General features: G+C 37.0%; 1 protein-coding gene across 3 annotated transcripts in view; it reads left to right on the plus strand.

Annotated features, from left to right (window-relative positions):
- Window positions 1-904: 904 nt before the first annotated feature.
- CHM (CHM Rab escort protein) overlaps window positions 905-16,772 on the plus strand; it is a 195,980-nt gene continuing 180,112 nt past the window's right edge. For 2 of the 3 annotated variants that reach the window (XM_067023264.1, XM_067023265.1), the window contains exon 1: window positions 926-993. In XM_067023264.1, the coding sequence (XP_066879365.1) occupies window positions 945-993 (49 nt within the window). In that variant the 5' untranslated portion in view covers window positions 926-944. Of the gene's footprint in view, window positions 994-16,772 lie in introns of all 3 variants that reach the window. The other variant, XM_059051264.2, reaches the window with a different exon arrangement.

Genomic DNA, 16,772 nt, shown 5'->3' on the forward strand with positions numbered 1-16,772 from the left:
TACCTCTTTTTTGCTTTGGAATTGTCAGACAGCAAAGCATTTTAAATAACGGGGCTGGGGGTACGTGTGGGAGGAGGCCGACCTTGAAAATACTTATCAGAGCTACATTAGCTGCTTGGCACAGGCAATCTAAATCCTCTTCATCAAATACAATCACTTGAATATAAAGGCCACTTTACCTTTATCATTTCTGCGGTACCTTATTGGGAAAATCTTGTATGAACTCCTTGTATACATATATAAAACCAGATTCAGAATCAATAAACGCCTATCAAGCAACTACTATGTTTTCATAACTTTTTTCCCTCCTGTAAAACAAGACTAATTTTGCATATGTATGTGGCCAAGGTGGCTGATCAGGACTAACTAGAACAAATACAGATGCAGTGACGGTTCCATTCTGGCGAAGCTAGGGCGAGATTTTTCGTGGGTTTTCATTGGGGAGACAGAGGCAAAAAAAGATAAGGGATAGAGTTTGGAGGATTGGTGTGAAAAATTATGCCTCGCAGGCCAAAACGAAAGTACAGACATGCTGGGGGAAACAGTTTCCAGGCTGGAATGAAAATCTCCTTTCTTCACAAAGCAATCTCCTTTCAATTTCACTCCGCCGTCCTTGTCTCCTAACAATTCTTGCTTCATCATGGTCAAGGGGTTCCCACGTCTTCCCACATTCATCCTAGCCATCAGAGTAAAAATCTACAACTCTTTTCTACCCCAAAACTCCAGGCTAAATGCGCTACTGCACTCAGCCTGGAAAATGAATCGAGCTTTTAACATTCGCGTAAAACACTTCAAATACAATGCTGTAGCCGCCTATCTGGACCTGCCACCCAGGAACTACAATACCCAGAATGCAGTGTTTTCCCTTCCGCCTTCTACCACGGCAATGCTTAACTTGATCTCATTTCCACAAGCAATAGTCACATGACACGTTTCCTGTCAAGATGGCGGATAATCTACCTTCGGAGTTTGATGTGGTCGTAATAGGGACGGGTATGTGTGGTTCTGGTACTCCCTGGACAAAGTGTAGGAAGTCTTTCCCGTTCCTACCTTTTCTGTCAGTGGCGAGGGTCGGCGAGAAATGTTGGGGGTCGAGCGTGAGAGGGAGGACGGAAAGGAAGCGAAGTAGTCTGCAGCCAGCGCGGGACTTGGCATCTGCAGGGAAGAGCTTGGACCCGCGGTGCTTAGCGCCATTTGAGTAGGGGTCGATCTGGTTGATGTCGATTGCTGAGGTTGGTTGCTGCGGATGATTCCTGTAATTTCCTTAGAGGGAGGTGGGTTTGCAGTGTCATGAGACCGGAGGGTGGGGATTTTGTCAATGGAGACACCTTTGGCATGACATGATTTCCTCCTTGTTAATTTCAAGGTGATATTCCCTATCATTTTTGTCTCGCCATTTCATAGGAATTTTTCATATATTTATATAATCCTAGGGTGCAGTGCAGGTCGGATACATTTTGTGACTCAGTTGTTGCCCGTGTACGTTTTAATTTACTAAGGCGATGAAATGGATTCTTTTATGTTTTGTTGAGAAGCCTAGGGGGTTGTAATTTGTTGTGGTGTAATTTGTTTGTTCCTGCTTTATGGTGCTGAAAGAAATCATTTTGCTTTCTACCACCCATCTATCTACCCACAGCTAAATAAGCTGAGAACAAGCGTCTGTGAGTCCAGTTCAGGTGTGTGATCTTATCGTCCCCTTGTTTTCCCATCATTTATTCTTCATGTTTTGGGTGGTGCCAGAACTCCCCCTGCAATTTCTAGTTGACAAACTACACGTACAACACGTGGCAGAAAACATTTGGCAGCAGCTGGTATTTTGTTTTTCTTAACAGTGTAAAGGGTGGATTTTAGATGGGGTGAAATAGTTTGTTGGGTGGGGTTTTCTCCTGTCTACAGAACGTGGTAGGCTGGGGAACCCCAGTGGTTGAGACCCTGTCCATTGTGTTGATGAATTCAGTTCATTGTCTTCTTAAACAGTAGGAACAGCCATGTTTCCAGGTCGGGAGTAAAAATAATAACTACTTATTTTCGAATGCTTATTATTTGCTAATCGACGTGCTAAGCACTTTACAAGCCATATATAATCCTCATAACAACCTTGTTAGAGTACGTATTCTTTACACTATACAGAAGAGGCAAAAGGGCTTAGAAAGGTTGCAATTTGCTCAAGATCACACAGCCGGTAAATTTCCAAAGGTCAATTCCATACCAGAAGGAGAATCAGTGGTTCTGACCCTCAGAGTTAACCCATATTAATAGAAATAATGGGGAAAACTTGGTTCTAGACCTTGCGTGGCCATTAACTAGCTGTGTGAGTTGCTAGGGCTAGGAACTTAATCTCTCTGAGCCTCAATTTCCTTGTTTTTGAATATAGGGAGGGTAAACTAGATAACCTTTCCAGTGTTGTCTAACCAAAAATTATCTTATTCTAGTTGTATCTGGGTAATTGTTTTCAAAACAGCAAGGACATATTTATTCTCAACCTGAAAACTGCATGGCTACAGATAACCTTGCTGTAGCTTTTATGAACAGATGTTGGATGAGAGCTGGAACGAGTCAACAGACTCTATTCTCTCCAGTTTATCCTAAAACTTAGAACAATATCCACTTTAGAATAGTTGTAATACCATACTTGGGTCCTATGTTACTGCCTTTTTTTGTTGTTACCTTGGCACTTAGGGTGTTTTAAAAATTACTTTGAATCATTAAGATACTTTTTCTTATCTTGATTCAAATTTTAATTGATAAGAGTGCTAATTCTTATCATTAAGTGCTGTTAATTCTTATATAAGACATATTTTGCCTTCTAGTTCAGTTCATAATATGGATTACATCCATCCTGTTAGAGTCCTTTATGATAGAAGTAGGAAGATTCTGTGAGTGATCCAGAAAATTGCATCAGGGGTATCTGGTATATTTGGAAAAAGATTCATTTTAGACTTATTTCTGTGAGAGTAATGTTATTTCTCAAACTATGGGAAGAACTTTTTTGAGTTAGAAGTTTTTCATATCACTTAGTGAACACATTTTTAATTTTCAAGCACATTGTTTAAATTTATGATATGAAGCTTTGCTTTTAGGTAAGTCAAAGTGGAAAAATTGGATAAAAGTCATTTCCCAAATAAAGGAATCCAATAATTCCAATCATTACTGAATAAGAATGATTTTTAATGTATTTAGAATATTTCTCTTCTGAAATAGTTTACTGAAAGTGGTCTTTAAGATGTGTTTGCCTTCCTAGATGTACTAGCTTGAGTAAATCATAGAAAAATCAGTGTTTCAAAGATTCAGTTTTAATAACAAAGGCAGAATTAATCATGCATGTATCAGAAACATGAAGAAATAGGCTATGAGATGCAGTTTTTCTTTTAGCAGATTTAGTTCTAGTTAAAATGTCATCAAGAGACAATTGCTTTATCAAGTAAAATAATCTGTGGATAATATTTTAAACCCCTTTGACCTTGATTAATTTGTATTTCTTTTCATTCTTCATAACACAATGTTTTCCTTAAGATCATGTTTTGAAGAGATTATGGGAAAATAAAGTTTTGTATGTATTTTCTTAGTTAAGCCCATTTCCTCCTGAGTACAAAATACAGGAAATATCACTCAAACACCCAAAGGCAGAAGAATAAGATAAAGTACTTGAACCATGGAAAATATAGAAGAAAATGGAATAAGGAAGGAGCACCAAATGGAGTCTCAAGGGAGAGGACAAAAATGGATATAGTGAGTTCAATATAAAATTTAAAAAAATTTTAATGAAAAAATCATGACAATTATTTTAAAAAATGGATATAGTAATAAGTGTCTAGAAAATGGCCTTCAGTTTGGGTGCATGGTTGTCATTTTTAAGACATTTTGCCATTTAAAAAGACATTTGAGTGATAATTTTGTGGGTTACAGAGAAGTATCATCAGTTGCAGGTAAAAAATAGTCCCAGTAGCATAATTCCTCACTGCAGGTGACTTATCTGGCAACCTGTGTAATCTGTAATCTGGCAATCTGTGTAATCAGCAGAGCCATCCACTCAACAGAAGGGCAGACAAGATGGAAGTTACAAGAGTTATGGGATAATATCGGCATGCTTCTTACATAGAGGAATCCCTCATCCTCTTTTTTAGAGCATATTCATTCTTATTTTAGAAAATTCTAGCGTGCTCAGAGTGTATTAGAAGCATCTTATTAGAAGATATAGGAAACATTATCAACTTCTGCAAAAGCCGTGTTTGGGGGGTGTCATTAGACATAAGTGACCGTTCATATCCTTACGGGAAAGGGGAGAGACAAACACCTAAAATGCAAACCTACATCAGACAGCACAATGACCTGGCACCATTTAGTGTAGTGACAGACTACACATTTTTTAGAATATTCAACCCACATTTACCGAGAACCTAGTCCCTGCCCTTGTGACATTTACTGTGTTGCCTATTCTGAGGAGCTGTTTGGGGTTCCTGACTGTCACATACTCAAAGCTGTTCTAAGCCAATGTGGCCTTTTCATTTTATCCTTCTTGCTTTCTGAAGGCCACATAGAGATTCATTCTACATCCCTTTCCTTACTAAAGTACACCACACATATTATATTTTGGAATTCTTCCCCTAAATGGGCTGTGGAGTAGGCTAGCTTAACATTTTTCCTGCAGAGCATAAACACATAGATTCTGTTTTGATTTAAGAATTTTATTGCTAAAGATTATGGGGAAAGAAGTGAGATAACAAAAATAACAAACATGGGGGAAATTACAAGGGGTATTGCTCCTGAATCCTGACTACCTTGCTAGATCATGCTCAGCATAGTCCAAAATCGATTTGGCAGCATGGCATAATGGGAATCACTTAACCTTCCTACTGGGTAACTTTGGGCAAGTTGCATAACATCTTGGGACATCAATTTGTTCATCTGTAAAGTGAGAGACTTGAATTAGGTGACCTCTAAGGTAGGCATCTGCCAGCTCTAAAATTTACCACTGTGTGTGCATAATTATGACCCTGGGTCCTTGAGAAAAGACAATTTTGTATAGTCCTCTTAAGAAGTCAAGTCAGTGTTTGATATACTTCAGAAATTCTTCTATCAAAGTGGTTCATAAAAAACATTTTCTTGGAAATGATAAGCTGCTTTCATCAGGAAAGGTCATGTAGGAAGCACAGCTCCATTTCTTGATGTTAGTTGAGCATTGAAACTTTAAGGTGGTTAACATTGGCCAGCAGCTCATTGACTATAATGCTTATGATGGTGGTGGAGTAACTTCACTTCTCTAAACGTTAGGGGATAGTAATGTTGTAGGAGGTATCATGGAAACTGATTTTTACTAACTACCTGTTTATGCAAGACTCTGCCAAGTGATTTCTCATATATGTATCTTATTTAATCCTCTCCCAGGATGCCTGTGTGTGGTTCTCATATCAGAGGATGTCCATACTTTCTCTGCCTGTATTTCCAAAAATCCATGAACCTGTGGTCTAGAGCAGAGTTTATTTGAATTGCAAGATGCCACCTATTTGTGGGTCATGAAATCAATTCCAGCATTAAAAAAAACAGAAGTAGAATAGAAAATGCATGGACTTGAGGATATGGGGAGGGGGAAGGGTAAGCTGTGACGAAGCAAGAGAGTGGCATGGACATATATACACTGCCAAATGTAGGGTGGATAGCTAGTAGGAAGCAGCCGCATGGCACAGGGAGATCAGCTAGGTGGTTTGTGACCACGTAGAGGGGTGGAATAGGGAGGGTGGGAGGGAGGGAGACGCAAGAGGGAAGAGATATGGGAACATATGTATATGTATAACTGATTCACTTTGTTGTAAAGCAGAAACTAACGCACCATTGTAAAGCAATTATACTCCAATAAAGATGTTGAAAAAAAAGAATATATTACATGTAGTAAGGATGAGTATAGTTTTTTTTTTTTGGATGCAACATTTTACAAAATATTTATTTATTTTTATTTTTGGCTGTGTTGGGTCTTAGTTGCGGCACGTAGGATCTTCATTGTGACATGCGTGCTCTTTGTTGTGGTGCGTGGGCTTCTCTCTAGTTGTGGCGTGCAGGTTTTCTCTCTCTAGTTGAGGTGCGCGGGCTCAGTAGTTGCACTGTGCAGGCTTAGTTGCCCACTTAGTTCCCCGACCAGGGATTGAACCCACATCCCCTGCATTGGAAGGTGGATTCTTTACCACTGGACCACCAGGGAAGTCCCAGGATGAGTATAGTTTCATGAAACATATATTTCATGTGTGTATCACTGTGTGAAGCGCACACACATACATATATTCATATGTATTTTGGGAATGGCTAGGGGCAAAAAGTTTTAAAGTTTAGAGAATATTGATTAACTGAATAACATAGTGAGTAGGAATGAAAGTAATATTTCAAAAGTCATTTGGTTTTACAAATGCTATACCATCCATATGTTTTATTTACCTTGACATGTATGTATCTCATTTGAGAGCATAGTGTAGTGATTGACAGGGTCGCTCTGAAATGGGACAGACTGTGTTTGAATCAGCTATGCCTCTTGTGCCACCTCACACATGTTCCTTAGTGTCTAAGTTTCAATTTTCTCATCTCTAAAAGAGAATAACTCTCACAGAGCTGTGTTGAGCATTCAATGGAATAATTCTGTAAAATGCTTAGTAAGTGCTCAGAAAACGTAGTTGATTTTTATAGCCCATAATGCCATACTGAAGTGCTTTTATCACCACTCCTGTTACGTGAATGCTTCCAAGGAACGGCTCATAGTTTTCATGGAAAGCAGTGGAAAGATTCAGATGTCTGAGTCATCTTCCTCCTCTTCCCATTTGGTGGGAAAGACCTTTGTGTGTCTTTTACCACTATTTCTATCAGACTTCTTAACTGACGGTTTTCTTTCCTTTTTTTTTCTTTTACTCTGTTTTGTTCACCAGCTTGCATTATTTGTCATTTGTTCTGAACAGATTTGTCTTGTTTGAGGCATAGTGTGAAGGTTTTGAACAGATTTATCTTGTTTGAGGCATAGTGTGAAACTCTTCCTTGTCAGTGTAAGAATGCTGAAGGAGCTAAAGAGAGCTTACAGGTTTTGCTGTTCTGAAAAATGCTTTGCAATTCTTCAGGCATTTATTGATGGAAAAGTATGCCTTTTCTGCTCTCAATACCTAGAAAAGTAAAGGGAGTAATATAACTCTGGAGAAGACTCTCTGGAGAGGCTTACACTTCCCTGTAAATCATAAGTTTGAGCCAATCCCTCAGAGAGAGCCGCATCTGTTACCAGAGTTCTCTCCGCAGCATCATTTTCATCTCCCATGCCTCACGTCATTTTCTCATTTTCTCCAGTATCCTCATGATGTTTTGGAGAACTAAAGCTACAGCAATTAAAATCAAACACGGCTGCTCACCATCACATTCTCATGTTTCACATAAAATCCCAATGCACAGAAACAATTATAATTCCATGTAATTGACCTGTTACTCATGCTAAATCATCTGCTATTCAGTTTCAGTACAGTCTTTCCACTGAAAAGTTAGGCTGTGCCTGCTATGTATGTAAATGGTTTAAAAAGTAAAATAGTCTAAAAATCATCAGTTCCCAGTTTATATTAATATGTATATTACAAAACTACATATATATACACATATATGTCAGTATATACACATGTATATATTATGTATATATGCTAGAGAGATTGGAAACATTTTGGGGATGTTTAGTTGTGACCAACAAAATAGGGATACTTTGAAAGATTGATTTATTATTTTTTGCTTTTCTAATAATCTTATTAAAGGGCAGTATAAAAAGATGATAATTTATCACAGATACTGATTTCTCCAAGTATGATTATGAGAGCTATCATGTTATCATAATGGGACTATTTAAAAAATAGTTTGAAAATAGGTGATGAGACCAGGTGCAGCTTTTTGCCAGGGTGGTGCTTCACATGAGTGTTTGATCTTATATTAGATTTTACCAAGAGTTTAAGTGGGTAATGTCATACTGCTTGACTGATTTGGTTTATATCACATTTACAAAAATACCAACATCTACTTTTTCTCCTGAGTAGTGTTCATACTATCTTTTTTGTCCAACCTAATGTTGATGTTGAGTTACAATGGCTTTTGGTTAATGGCAGTTTTAGTCATTTTGTATTGCTTTGAACTGTTTTGGATCATATATCTGTGATCTGAATTTGCACATTTGTTAAACTGCTTTTCTGTATATGCATTTAAAATAATTATGGAAAAGTTTGCATAAGCTAAAGTACAGAGAAAGAAGGTTTTATATACAGATATCAGGCATATTAGGAAGATGCTGAGTTGTGTTCTAATCCGTAGTTTTCTGTGTTACTTTGGCATGAGCTATCTAGGCCAAATAGAGGACATAGAATTAAATTTAGTATGTATAACACACTGTTAAACAAATATATGAAATTATTTCTGGCATTTATTATGCTGAGTCCAATGCTAAGCCCTTAAAATGCATTGTCTCATCTGATTCTCACAGTAACCTTGTCTGTGTTAGATGCTTATTGTTATCTGCATTTTACAAATGTGGAACTTAAGGCTCAGTTAAGTTTGACCGAGGTCAAACTGTTAAGACTGGAGCTGCTCTGGCTAGGTATTAGATTGAGCTGGTTGGATTCTTCCATGTGAAAAAATACCTTATACTCTCAAGATTAGATTATTGTGTTCTAGCTTAGCAGTTGACAGTTACTTCATTTTGGGGAGTTACTTACCATTGTCGACATTAAAATCCTGATGCCAGCAAAGCCTTGTGGTGTTAACTCATTATTGACAGCATCATGACATCTGTGGTCAAGTCGCAAACCTTTTGATGAAGGTGAACTGAATGACTTGGTTGTGTTTATCCCTTAAAACTGAAAAAACAGAATCAGCCACTAAAGTAATGGCTAGAAATGGGATCAGAAAATACAGTCATATTTCAAGTGATAATCTGTTCCCCTAGGAATTATTCATTGATTACAAGATATGTAATTTCCCACAGAAATAAAACCATTGTTAAAAATGAGCTATAGGCTATTTGTGCATATGCGAGGGTTTGCCATTTTGTCTTTTAAAAAAAATTGTTTCGTTTTTTACACTTATAAATTGAATTTTCAAGAACAAGTATGAAACTCATTGTTCTGTTTATGAAACTTTTCTTTTTTAAATTGACTCTTCTTTTGGTTCCTATAATTGTCAACAATTATCAGCACTTGCAATGGATGCATCTTAATTGACAGAGTAGATGTGGATATTTTCCCTCCAAGGGCCATGTCATTAACAACTAATATTAATAACTAACACTTTAACGAATATACTTCCAGACCTGTGTGTATAGATGTGTATGCTATTCTGTTTTTCGCTTCACAGTATGTTATGAACATCATTCCATGCTAATCACATCTTCTTCCTCAGTCTTTTTTTAAAACTTTTCGTTCGGAGATAATTCGACTCACATGCAGTTGTAAGAAATAATATAGGAAGATCCTGTATATGTTCACCCAGCTTCCCCCAGTGGTAAGTAAGATCTTACATAACTACATGTAGCATAAGCAGGTAATTGACCTTACCCAGTGACCTTATTCAGATGTCACCAGTTTGTTTTTTTTTGTTTGTTTGTTTTTTTGTGGTACGCGAGCCTCTCATTGTTGTGGCCTCTCCCGTTGCGGAGCACAGGCTCCGGATGCGCAGGCTCAGCGGCCATGGCTCACGGGCCCAGCCGCTCTGTGGCATGTGGGATCCTCCCGGACCGGTGCACGAACCCGTATCTTCTGCATCAGCAGGCAGACTCTCAACCACTGTGCCACCAGGGAAGCCCAGATGTCACCAGTTTTACATGTACTTGTGTGTGTTTAGTTCTGTACAGTTTTATCACGTGAAGATTGGTGTTAACATCCAGATACAAAACAGTTTCATCATACTCTCTCATGATACCTTTTTATAGTCATGGACACCTCCCTCCTACCTACATCCCTAAACCCTGGCACCCCCTAATCTATCTGTTCTTCATCTTTATGATTATGTCATTTCCAAAAGTTTATTAAATGTCATATTAAGTAGATGCTTAGTAAATATTATTTTCTATAAATGTCCTGTCATTTATTTAAATTAGCAACTTTTGTTGGACATTTAAGGTTTTTAGTTTTTCACTTTCATAAACTAAGGCTGTGATGAACATGGTGTGCCTAAGTCTTTTGTACGTATTTAATTATTTCCTTAGGATAAATACCTAGAACTGTAACTGTTAAATTGAATTTTAGAGGGTGGTTACATAAAGCTTTTGATTTGTATTGATGAATTGCCTTAAGGAAAGTTTGCCAGTCTAATCTCACCAGCGGAGTATGAGAATGCTTATTTTCCCATAGTCTTTCAACATTGTCTATGAATGTCTTATTTTTAATTACTGTCAACATCATAGCCAAAAAAAAATTTCCTTGTTTGCATTTACATTTTTAGATCATAAGTGAGGTTGACTAATTTAATAGGTATATTGCTCAATTATGTTTCTTTTGTAAATTGCCCTTACCCATGTTTCTATTGTGCCTTTTTTTCTTTTCAACATGCAATCATTCTTTATATACTAAAGACTTTAAATCTTTGTCATGTATTTTGTAAATTTGCCTTCTATTTTTATGCTGGTTTCTCATGTATGAAACTATAATTTTCACATAGTGAAATCTATCAAATGTTTTTTTTTCTTTTATGGTTACTGCCTTTGGAGATATGCATAGAAAGCCTTCCAGGGCTTCCCTGGTGGTGCAGTGGTTGACAGTCTGCCTGCCGATGCAGGGGACAGGGGTTTGTGCCCCGGTCCGGAAATATCCCACATGCCGCGGAGTGACTGGGCTCATGAGCCATGGCCGCTGAGCCTGCGCGTCTGGAGCCTGTGCTCCGCAATGGGAGAGACCACGACAGTGAGAGGCGAGGCCCACGTACCACAAAACAAAACAAACAAAAAAAAGAAAGCCTTCACCTCCAAGATTAAGTAAATATTGACTCTTAGTTTCTTTTTTAGTATTTTATTTTTTACATTTAAATTTTTTTTTTTTTTTTTTTTTGGTACGCGGGCCTCTCACTGTTGTGGCCTCTCCCGTTGCGGAGCACAGGCCCCGGACGCACAGGCTCAGCGGCCACGGCTCATGGGCAGCCCCTCCAGGGCATGTGGGATCCTCCCGGACCGGGGCACGAACCCGCGTCCCCTGCATCGGCAGGCGGATTCTCAGCCACTGCGCCACCAGGGAAGCCCTACATTTAAATTTTTAATTCACCTGAAATTTACTTTGCTGTAGAATATGAGGGTTTTTTCCTTCTAAATCATTAGCTGGTTATTCTAACACCATCGATCTATTCTTTCTCCACTGAATTGAAATACTTCCTTTATTTTTTAAATTATATGATCAGTTTTTGGACTTTCTGCCAGTAATCTGGGTGTCTCTTTGAGTGTAGTCAGAACTATAAAGTGGGAATAGACTGGGTCATCTGATCTGTAGAGGAATGATAACTTTCCCTCTTTGAAATCTCAAGAAGCACAAGGCAGTATTTGAATATATGAAAAATTATAGCATCTACTCTGAAAAATAGCAAACTAAAAGAAAAAGGAAAACAGAGTAGGAGTGTTTGTAACTCATAGCAAAGGACTGATTATATACAAATAATACCTTCAAATTTATATGAAAAATGTCAAGATCTCTACAGGTAAATGGGCAGAGAGTGTAAACAGACAAGAGAGGTTACAAATAGTCAACAAACTGCAGGGAAAATATTTTTTTCTGATTGATAGTCAAATGCAAAATAACCTGATAATTAAAAACATTAAATTAAAGGAGTAATCACTAATTGTTGATGAAGTATTCAGTTGAAATGCTGATGGTATTATAAATTGGGACAACACTTTGGCAAAGTAACAGTTCGTACTAAGAATTGTCAATATGTTCATTCTCTTAGACTCAGTAACTCCAGATCTGAGAATTTATTGTGAGAAAAATCATTCAATAGAGGTAAAAAGCTACAAGGGTGACAACATCTATTTTAAAGCTGCTTATCATACTAAAGTTTGGAAATAATGTTGTATATCGAAGAGCCCCAATGTCTCAAAGGAGTCTGGTGGACTGATGGAGTAGGCAGTTTTACAGTGTGGCCTAGGATATTTTTTATTACAAAATATCATACATACAAATGAAATATACGTGTGTGTGTATACCTATTTTTTATTTCTTTCTTTCAGTGAACAATAACAAAGTGAGTGGCATGTATGTATGACCCACCTAAAGAAAAAGAACACTACCAGAATATTACCAGTACCTTAGGAGCTCCCTGGGTGCATCACCATCCATCTCCCCTTCCTTTCCCACAGCTGTAACCATTATGGTAAACTGCTTTAATTGTCCTCTTGTTTTTTTAAAGTGTTATTTATCACGTGTATATAACCAAACCGTATGTTGTTAGTTTTTCCTGTTTTTGACCCTTGTCTGACTTTCAGAATTCTACCCTATGTATTCTTTCTGTGACTTGCTTTCCTTGGTCAGTGTTATGGTTGTGAGATTCATCAGTACAAATACATATAGCTGTAATTCCCCCGCATACTCCCACACACACACACTCACACTCACACACTGCTATTATATAGTATTCTAGGCTTGCAAATCTTCAACTTCAGTAGGTTATGCATATTCACCAAAATAATTGTATTTATTTGCCCTTTGGTTTTCAGCTTTTCAAGGCCCCTGCCTCCCTCAGGAAATGTATAATGTCATAAACACACATTCACAACAAGATAGGATCATTAGGTACATATCATTCTGCAGCTTTTTCAGTCAATAATTCTCACCTTTCTTTCCATTCCAGTAGTTTTATCCCATGTAGCACACAGACCATGTTTAACTTTCTATGTTCTCCCACCCCAAAATACCCTTTACAGCTGATATGTACAAACTTGTGTCCAGTTCATGCATTGCTTTTGGTTGTTATATCCTGTAAGTCTGTTTTATTCTAGCTTGTTTTTTTGTTTGTTTGTTTTTTTGAGTGATGACTGAGATGTCACAGAGAGACTAGGCCAGTGATCCTTACCTTTTAGATTTTGCTTTCTTCCTTGTAGTATCATTTACCTTGTTCCTCTAGACTGTCTTTTTCCTGTAAACTGAAAGTTATATCTAAAGGCTTGGTGGATTCAAGGTTAATGTTTTTGGCTAGAACATCTTTGGTGATATGGATGTCATGTTGGATCATACCAGAAGACAAAATATCTGGTTGATCCACTATGAGTGTTGCTAAGATTGACCCAGGATTAGAATGATGACAATATGATGCCTCCATTGTATGGATGTATTTTTCCCGTGTATTGAAAATAATCTGTATATTGCTTTTGGCACTATGCAAACATTCAATTTGATACCAACTATTCATAGCATTGTTTTAACATCAATAGGTAGTCTTTATATGAATAAGTATTTTCATTAGGACTTGCAAATTGATGTTTTCTTCTAGGTCTTTGATTCCTTCTACATTTAATAGCTGCCACTGAATGCCAATTTCTTAATTTACAAAAGGGAACATACCTTTCCTAGTATTACTGGTATCTACCAATTAGAGTACCCATTTCCAAGACTGAAGTCGTTTGGGAAACTGAATTCTAAGGTTGCTTGATGGGGATGGACAAAGAGATTTAGATGTCCTGAAGCCAGACTAGATAGATTCCAATATTAACTTTGCCATTTACTGGGTATATGACTTTGGGTAAAGTACTTAACCCCTGTTTTCAGTTTCCCCATCCTCTACTGCCTTATGTGTACCTGTGGACAAAGAATAGAAAGTAAAGGAAAAAACTAAAAAAAAATTGTTAGGGGTTGGTTTATGGGTGATAAAAATATTTTGTTTAGCATTGTATCATATTTACAGTGTAAGAGAGGAAATAAAAAAGAAAAGTAACTGTCCTGCTTTTTAAGTATTTTTAATATGCATTTTTAAGTGTAAAATCACTGACAAGTGATTCATAAACCTTTTACATTGATTTTGGTTTATCCCTCTTGTTACGGCATTTAAAAAATTCTTAATGCAATAAAATTGTAATTTTCATTAGATAAAATTTTATCCTTTGTTTTATTTTAATAAACTCAGTGTAATCACTGTTCAGCTTTTTAATAAGCAGGATAAAATAATTATCCTCAATGTTTTCTCAATGATACTGTAGCCAGTTTTCTCTTAGATACATAATGAGACTACATTTAAAACTTAATTTGAAGTGTTTTACCTTAAGGAATGTTATATAGTAACAAATTCATAGGCCCTTTCAAATTTAGTTTATAAGGCTCATAAGGGTTTTTTTCTCTACTTTTTTTTTTTTTTCTTTTTTGGTACGCGGGCCTCTCACTGTTGTGACCTCTCCCGTTGCGGAGCACAGGCCCCGGACGCACAGGCTCAGCAGCCATGGCTCACGGGCCCAGCCACTCCGCGGCATGTGGGATCTTCCCGGACCAGGGCACGAACCCGTGTCCCCTGCATGGGCAGGTGGATTCTCAACCACTGCACCACCAGGGAAGCCCTCTCTACTTTTTTAAAAATGGATTTCATCATAGGATTTCATATAAGGAAGGAAGGTTATTTGTTGTGTGATTTTGTAACATTCTTGGAATGAGCACAGTCTCTCTCATCATCTAGTTTAGTCTCATAGCTTTATAAATAATACAGTAAAGGTCATTTTTCTTCTGTGGCACGTAAGTAAAATATGTTCTGAACAAAGAAACTTTATTTTCCTCATTACAAGTTAAATATTGTTAAATAAACCTTATTTTCCTCATCACAAGTTAAATGTTATTTGTTATTAAATTTGAAGAGAGCTCAACTGGGATATCCTTTGCTGTGAAAAGATCATTTTGGTCACTTAAATTGATACAACAGAAATATTAGTAATAAGAAAATTAAGTAAAAATTAATTGTAGTGGAATCTGCTTATTCTATTTCCTGGCATGGAATAGGTCTTTGGCAAATATTTACATTACTTAATAGAACTTTCATTAAGAGATTTGAGTTGATATAGTTTTCTCGGTTTAGATAAAAAACAAAATACTAAATATCTGCTTTCCAAGGGATTATTTTATTTGGTAGACCCAGCCTTTCATTCGCTCTGTAAATTTTATTTTTTAAACTTTTTTTATGGCCAGTTTCAAACATAAAAAAAATAGAATAAAATAACTCCTCATGTACCAATCTCCCAGTTTCAACAGTTATCAATTTATGGCCTCTTTTCTTCTGTACTCTCCACCTTCTCATTTCACAATCCAATCCTGGATTATTTTAATGCAAATCCCATATATTATATCATTCTGTCTGTAAATATTTCAATATATATGTAAAGGACAAGGGCTTTCCTTTTTAAACATAACTATGGTAGCTTTATGCCCTTGTTTGCATTTTCAGTTCTTCCTAAGGCATTTATCCATTGTATTTCTTTGCTCTAGTACTCCTTTTAGCTTAGATTTTATTTCTGAAATGATTTTTTCTTTCATTTCTTCTTGAATCATTTCATTATTTTTTCAAATATTCCTATTATCTAATCACCACACTTTTTAAGTTTTTTTAATTCTGATTTATGTTGTTCTTTCGGAGTGTCTATTATTTTCTGAATTTCTTTTAGCTTATAGTACCATAGTTAGGTTATAGTTTTCGTCTAATTTGCAAGCATGTATTTCTGGGATGCTTTCATTGTCTGTTAGGCTGTTATTTCACTTCTATTCTCTCTCGCTATGTATATATATATATATATTTTTTTCTGTACAGTGAATGGGATTCAACAAAGATCCTTTTGTTTTGCTCATTTTTAAGTGAAAAAAGTTTTCCTTGTGTTTTTAATAGGGAGTGTGGATCAGGATAGCTTTTCGAACTTAACTGCTCTAGAGCTCTCCTGTATTTTCACAAAGTAATCCAAAAAATAGCCTGAGATCTGATAGCTGTGTCACCTTCCCCCAGTTTTGTATGGACCTTCTCTACCCTTTGCACCTGTTTTCCCTGTTCTGCTGAATTTGGATTATATTCCCAAGAGTTACTCCTCTGTGCAGGGATTTATCTAGAAGGACAGTTTTTCATTTTCCTAAGTTCATAGGGCCCAACTTCATTCCCACTCCCTCACCACTCTAGCACTCCCGGGGTTCCTTTGCACTCATCCACAGGTTGGAGCCTGTGAAGTCCCCTCCCACTTTCTGCTGCTATTTTCACAATGACCTTGCAAGCTTCCAGTGAGTACCTGATAGCAATTTTGGGATTCTCTGGCTCTCAGCACTGTCACAAATTTCTTTGTCTTCATTTCCTCTTGCACAGTCTCTGATATCACGTTGGTCTTATAGCTATTGAAGGTTTGTAATGACCCACTTGTATTTTGGAGTTCATCACGATATTTTGTCATCTAGCTTTGTTGTAGATGTTGTCCCTGGGAGTATGGTTTCGGTATCCTGGTTGCACTGTCTGTTTTTATGGGGGTCTCAGGGAGAGATTCAGCAACTTTGCTGCTAATGCCATCTTATCCTGGTTTTATTTTTAAGTTCAAGTCATTTGCACAAGAACAGAGTCCAAGTTGTTGATCTGTCACTAACATTTACCTTTGAGAACTTGCAGCAAACCTTATGGGTCACTTATTTCAAGCTCTTCATTTTATCTATAAGGATATTTATAAGGAAGCTGAATTCCAGAGAGGTTAAGTGACTTTTCAGCTATTTAGTATAAACCTGAAAACAAGAATCCAATTTTCCTAGTATTGAAACAGTGTTCTTATTAGACATTCCTAAAAGTTCACACTATATTGAATTTTT

The sequence above is a fragment of the Kogia breviceps genome, chromosome X (genome assembly GCF_026419965.1).
Source record: "Kogia breviceps isolate mKogBre1 chromosome X, mKogBre1 haplotype 1, whole genome shotgun sequence".
NCBI classification, from domain to species: Eukaryota; Metazoa; Chordata; class Mammalia; order Artiodactyla; family Physeteridae; genus Kogia; species Kogia breviceps.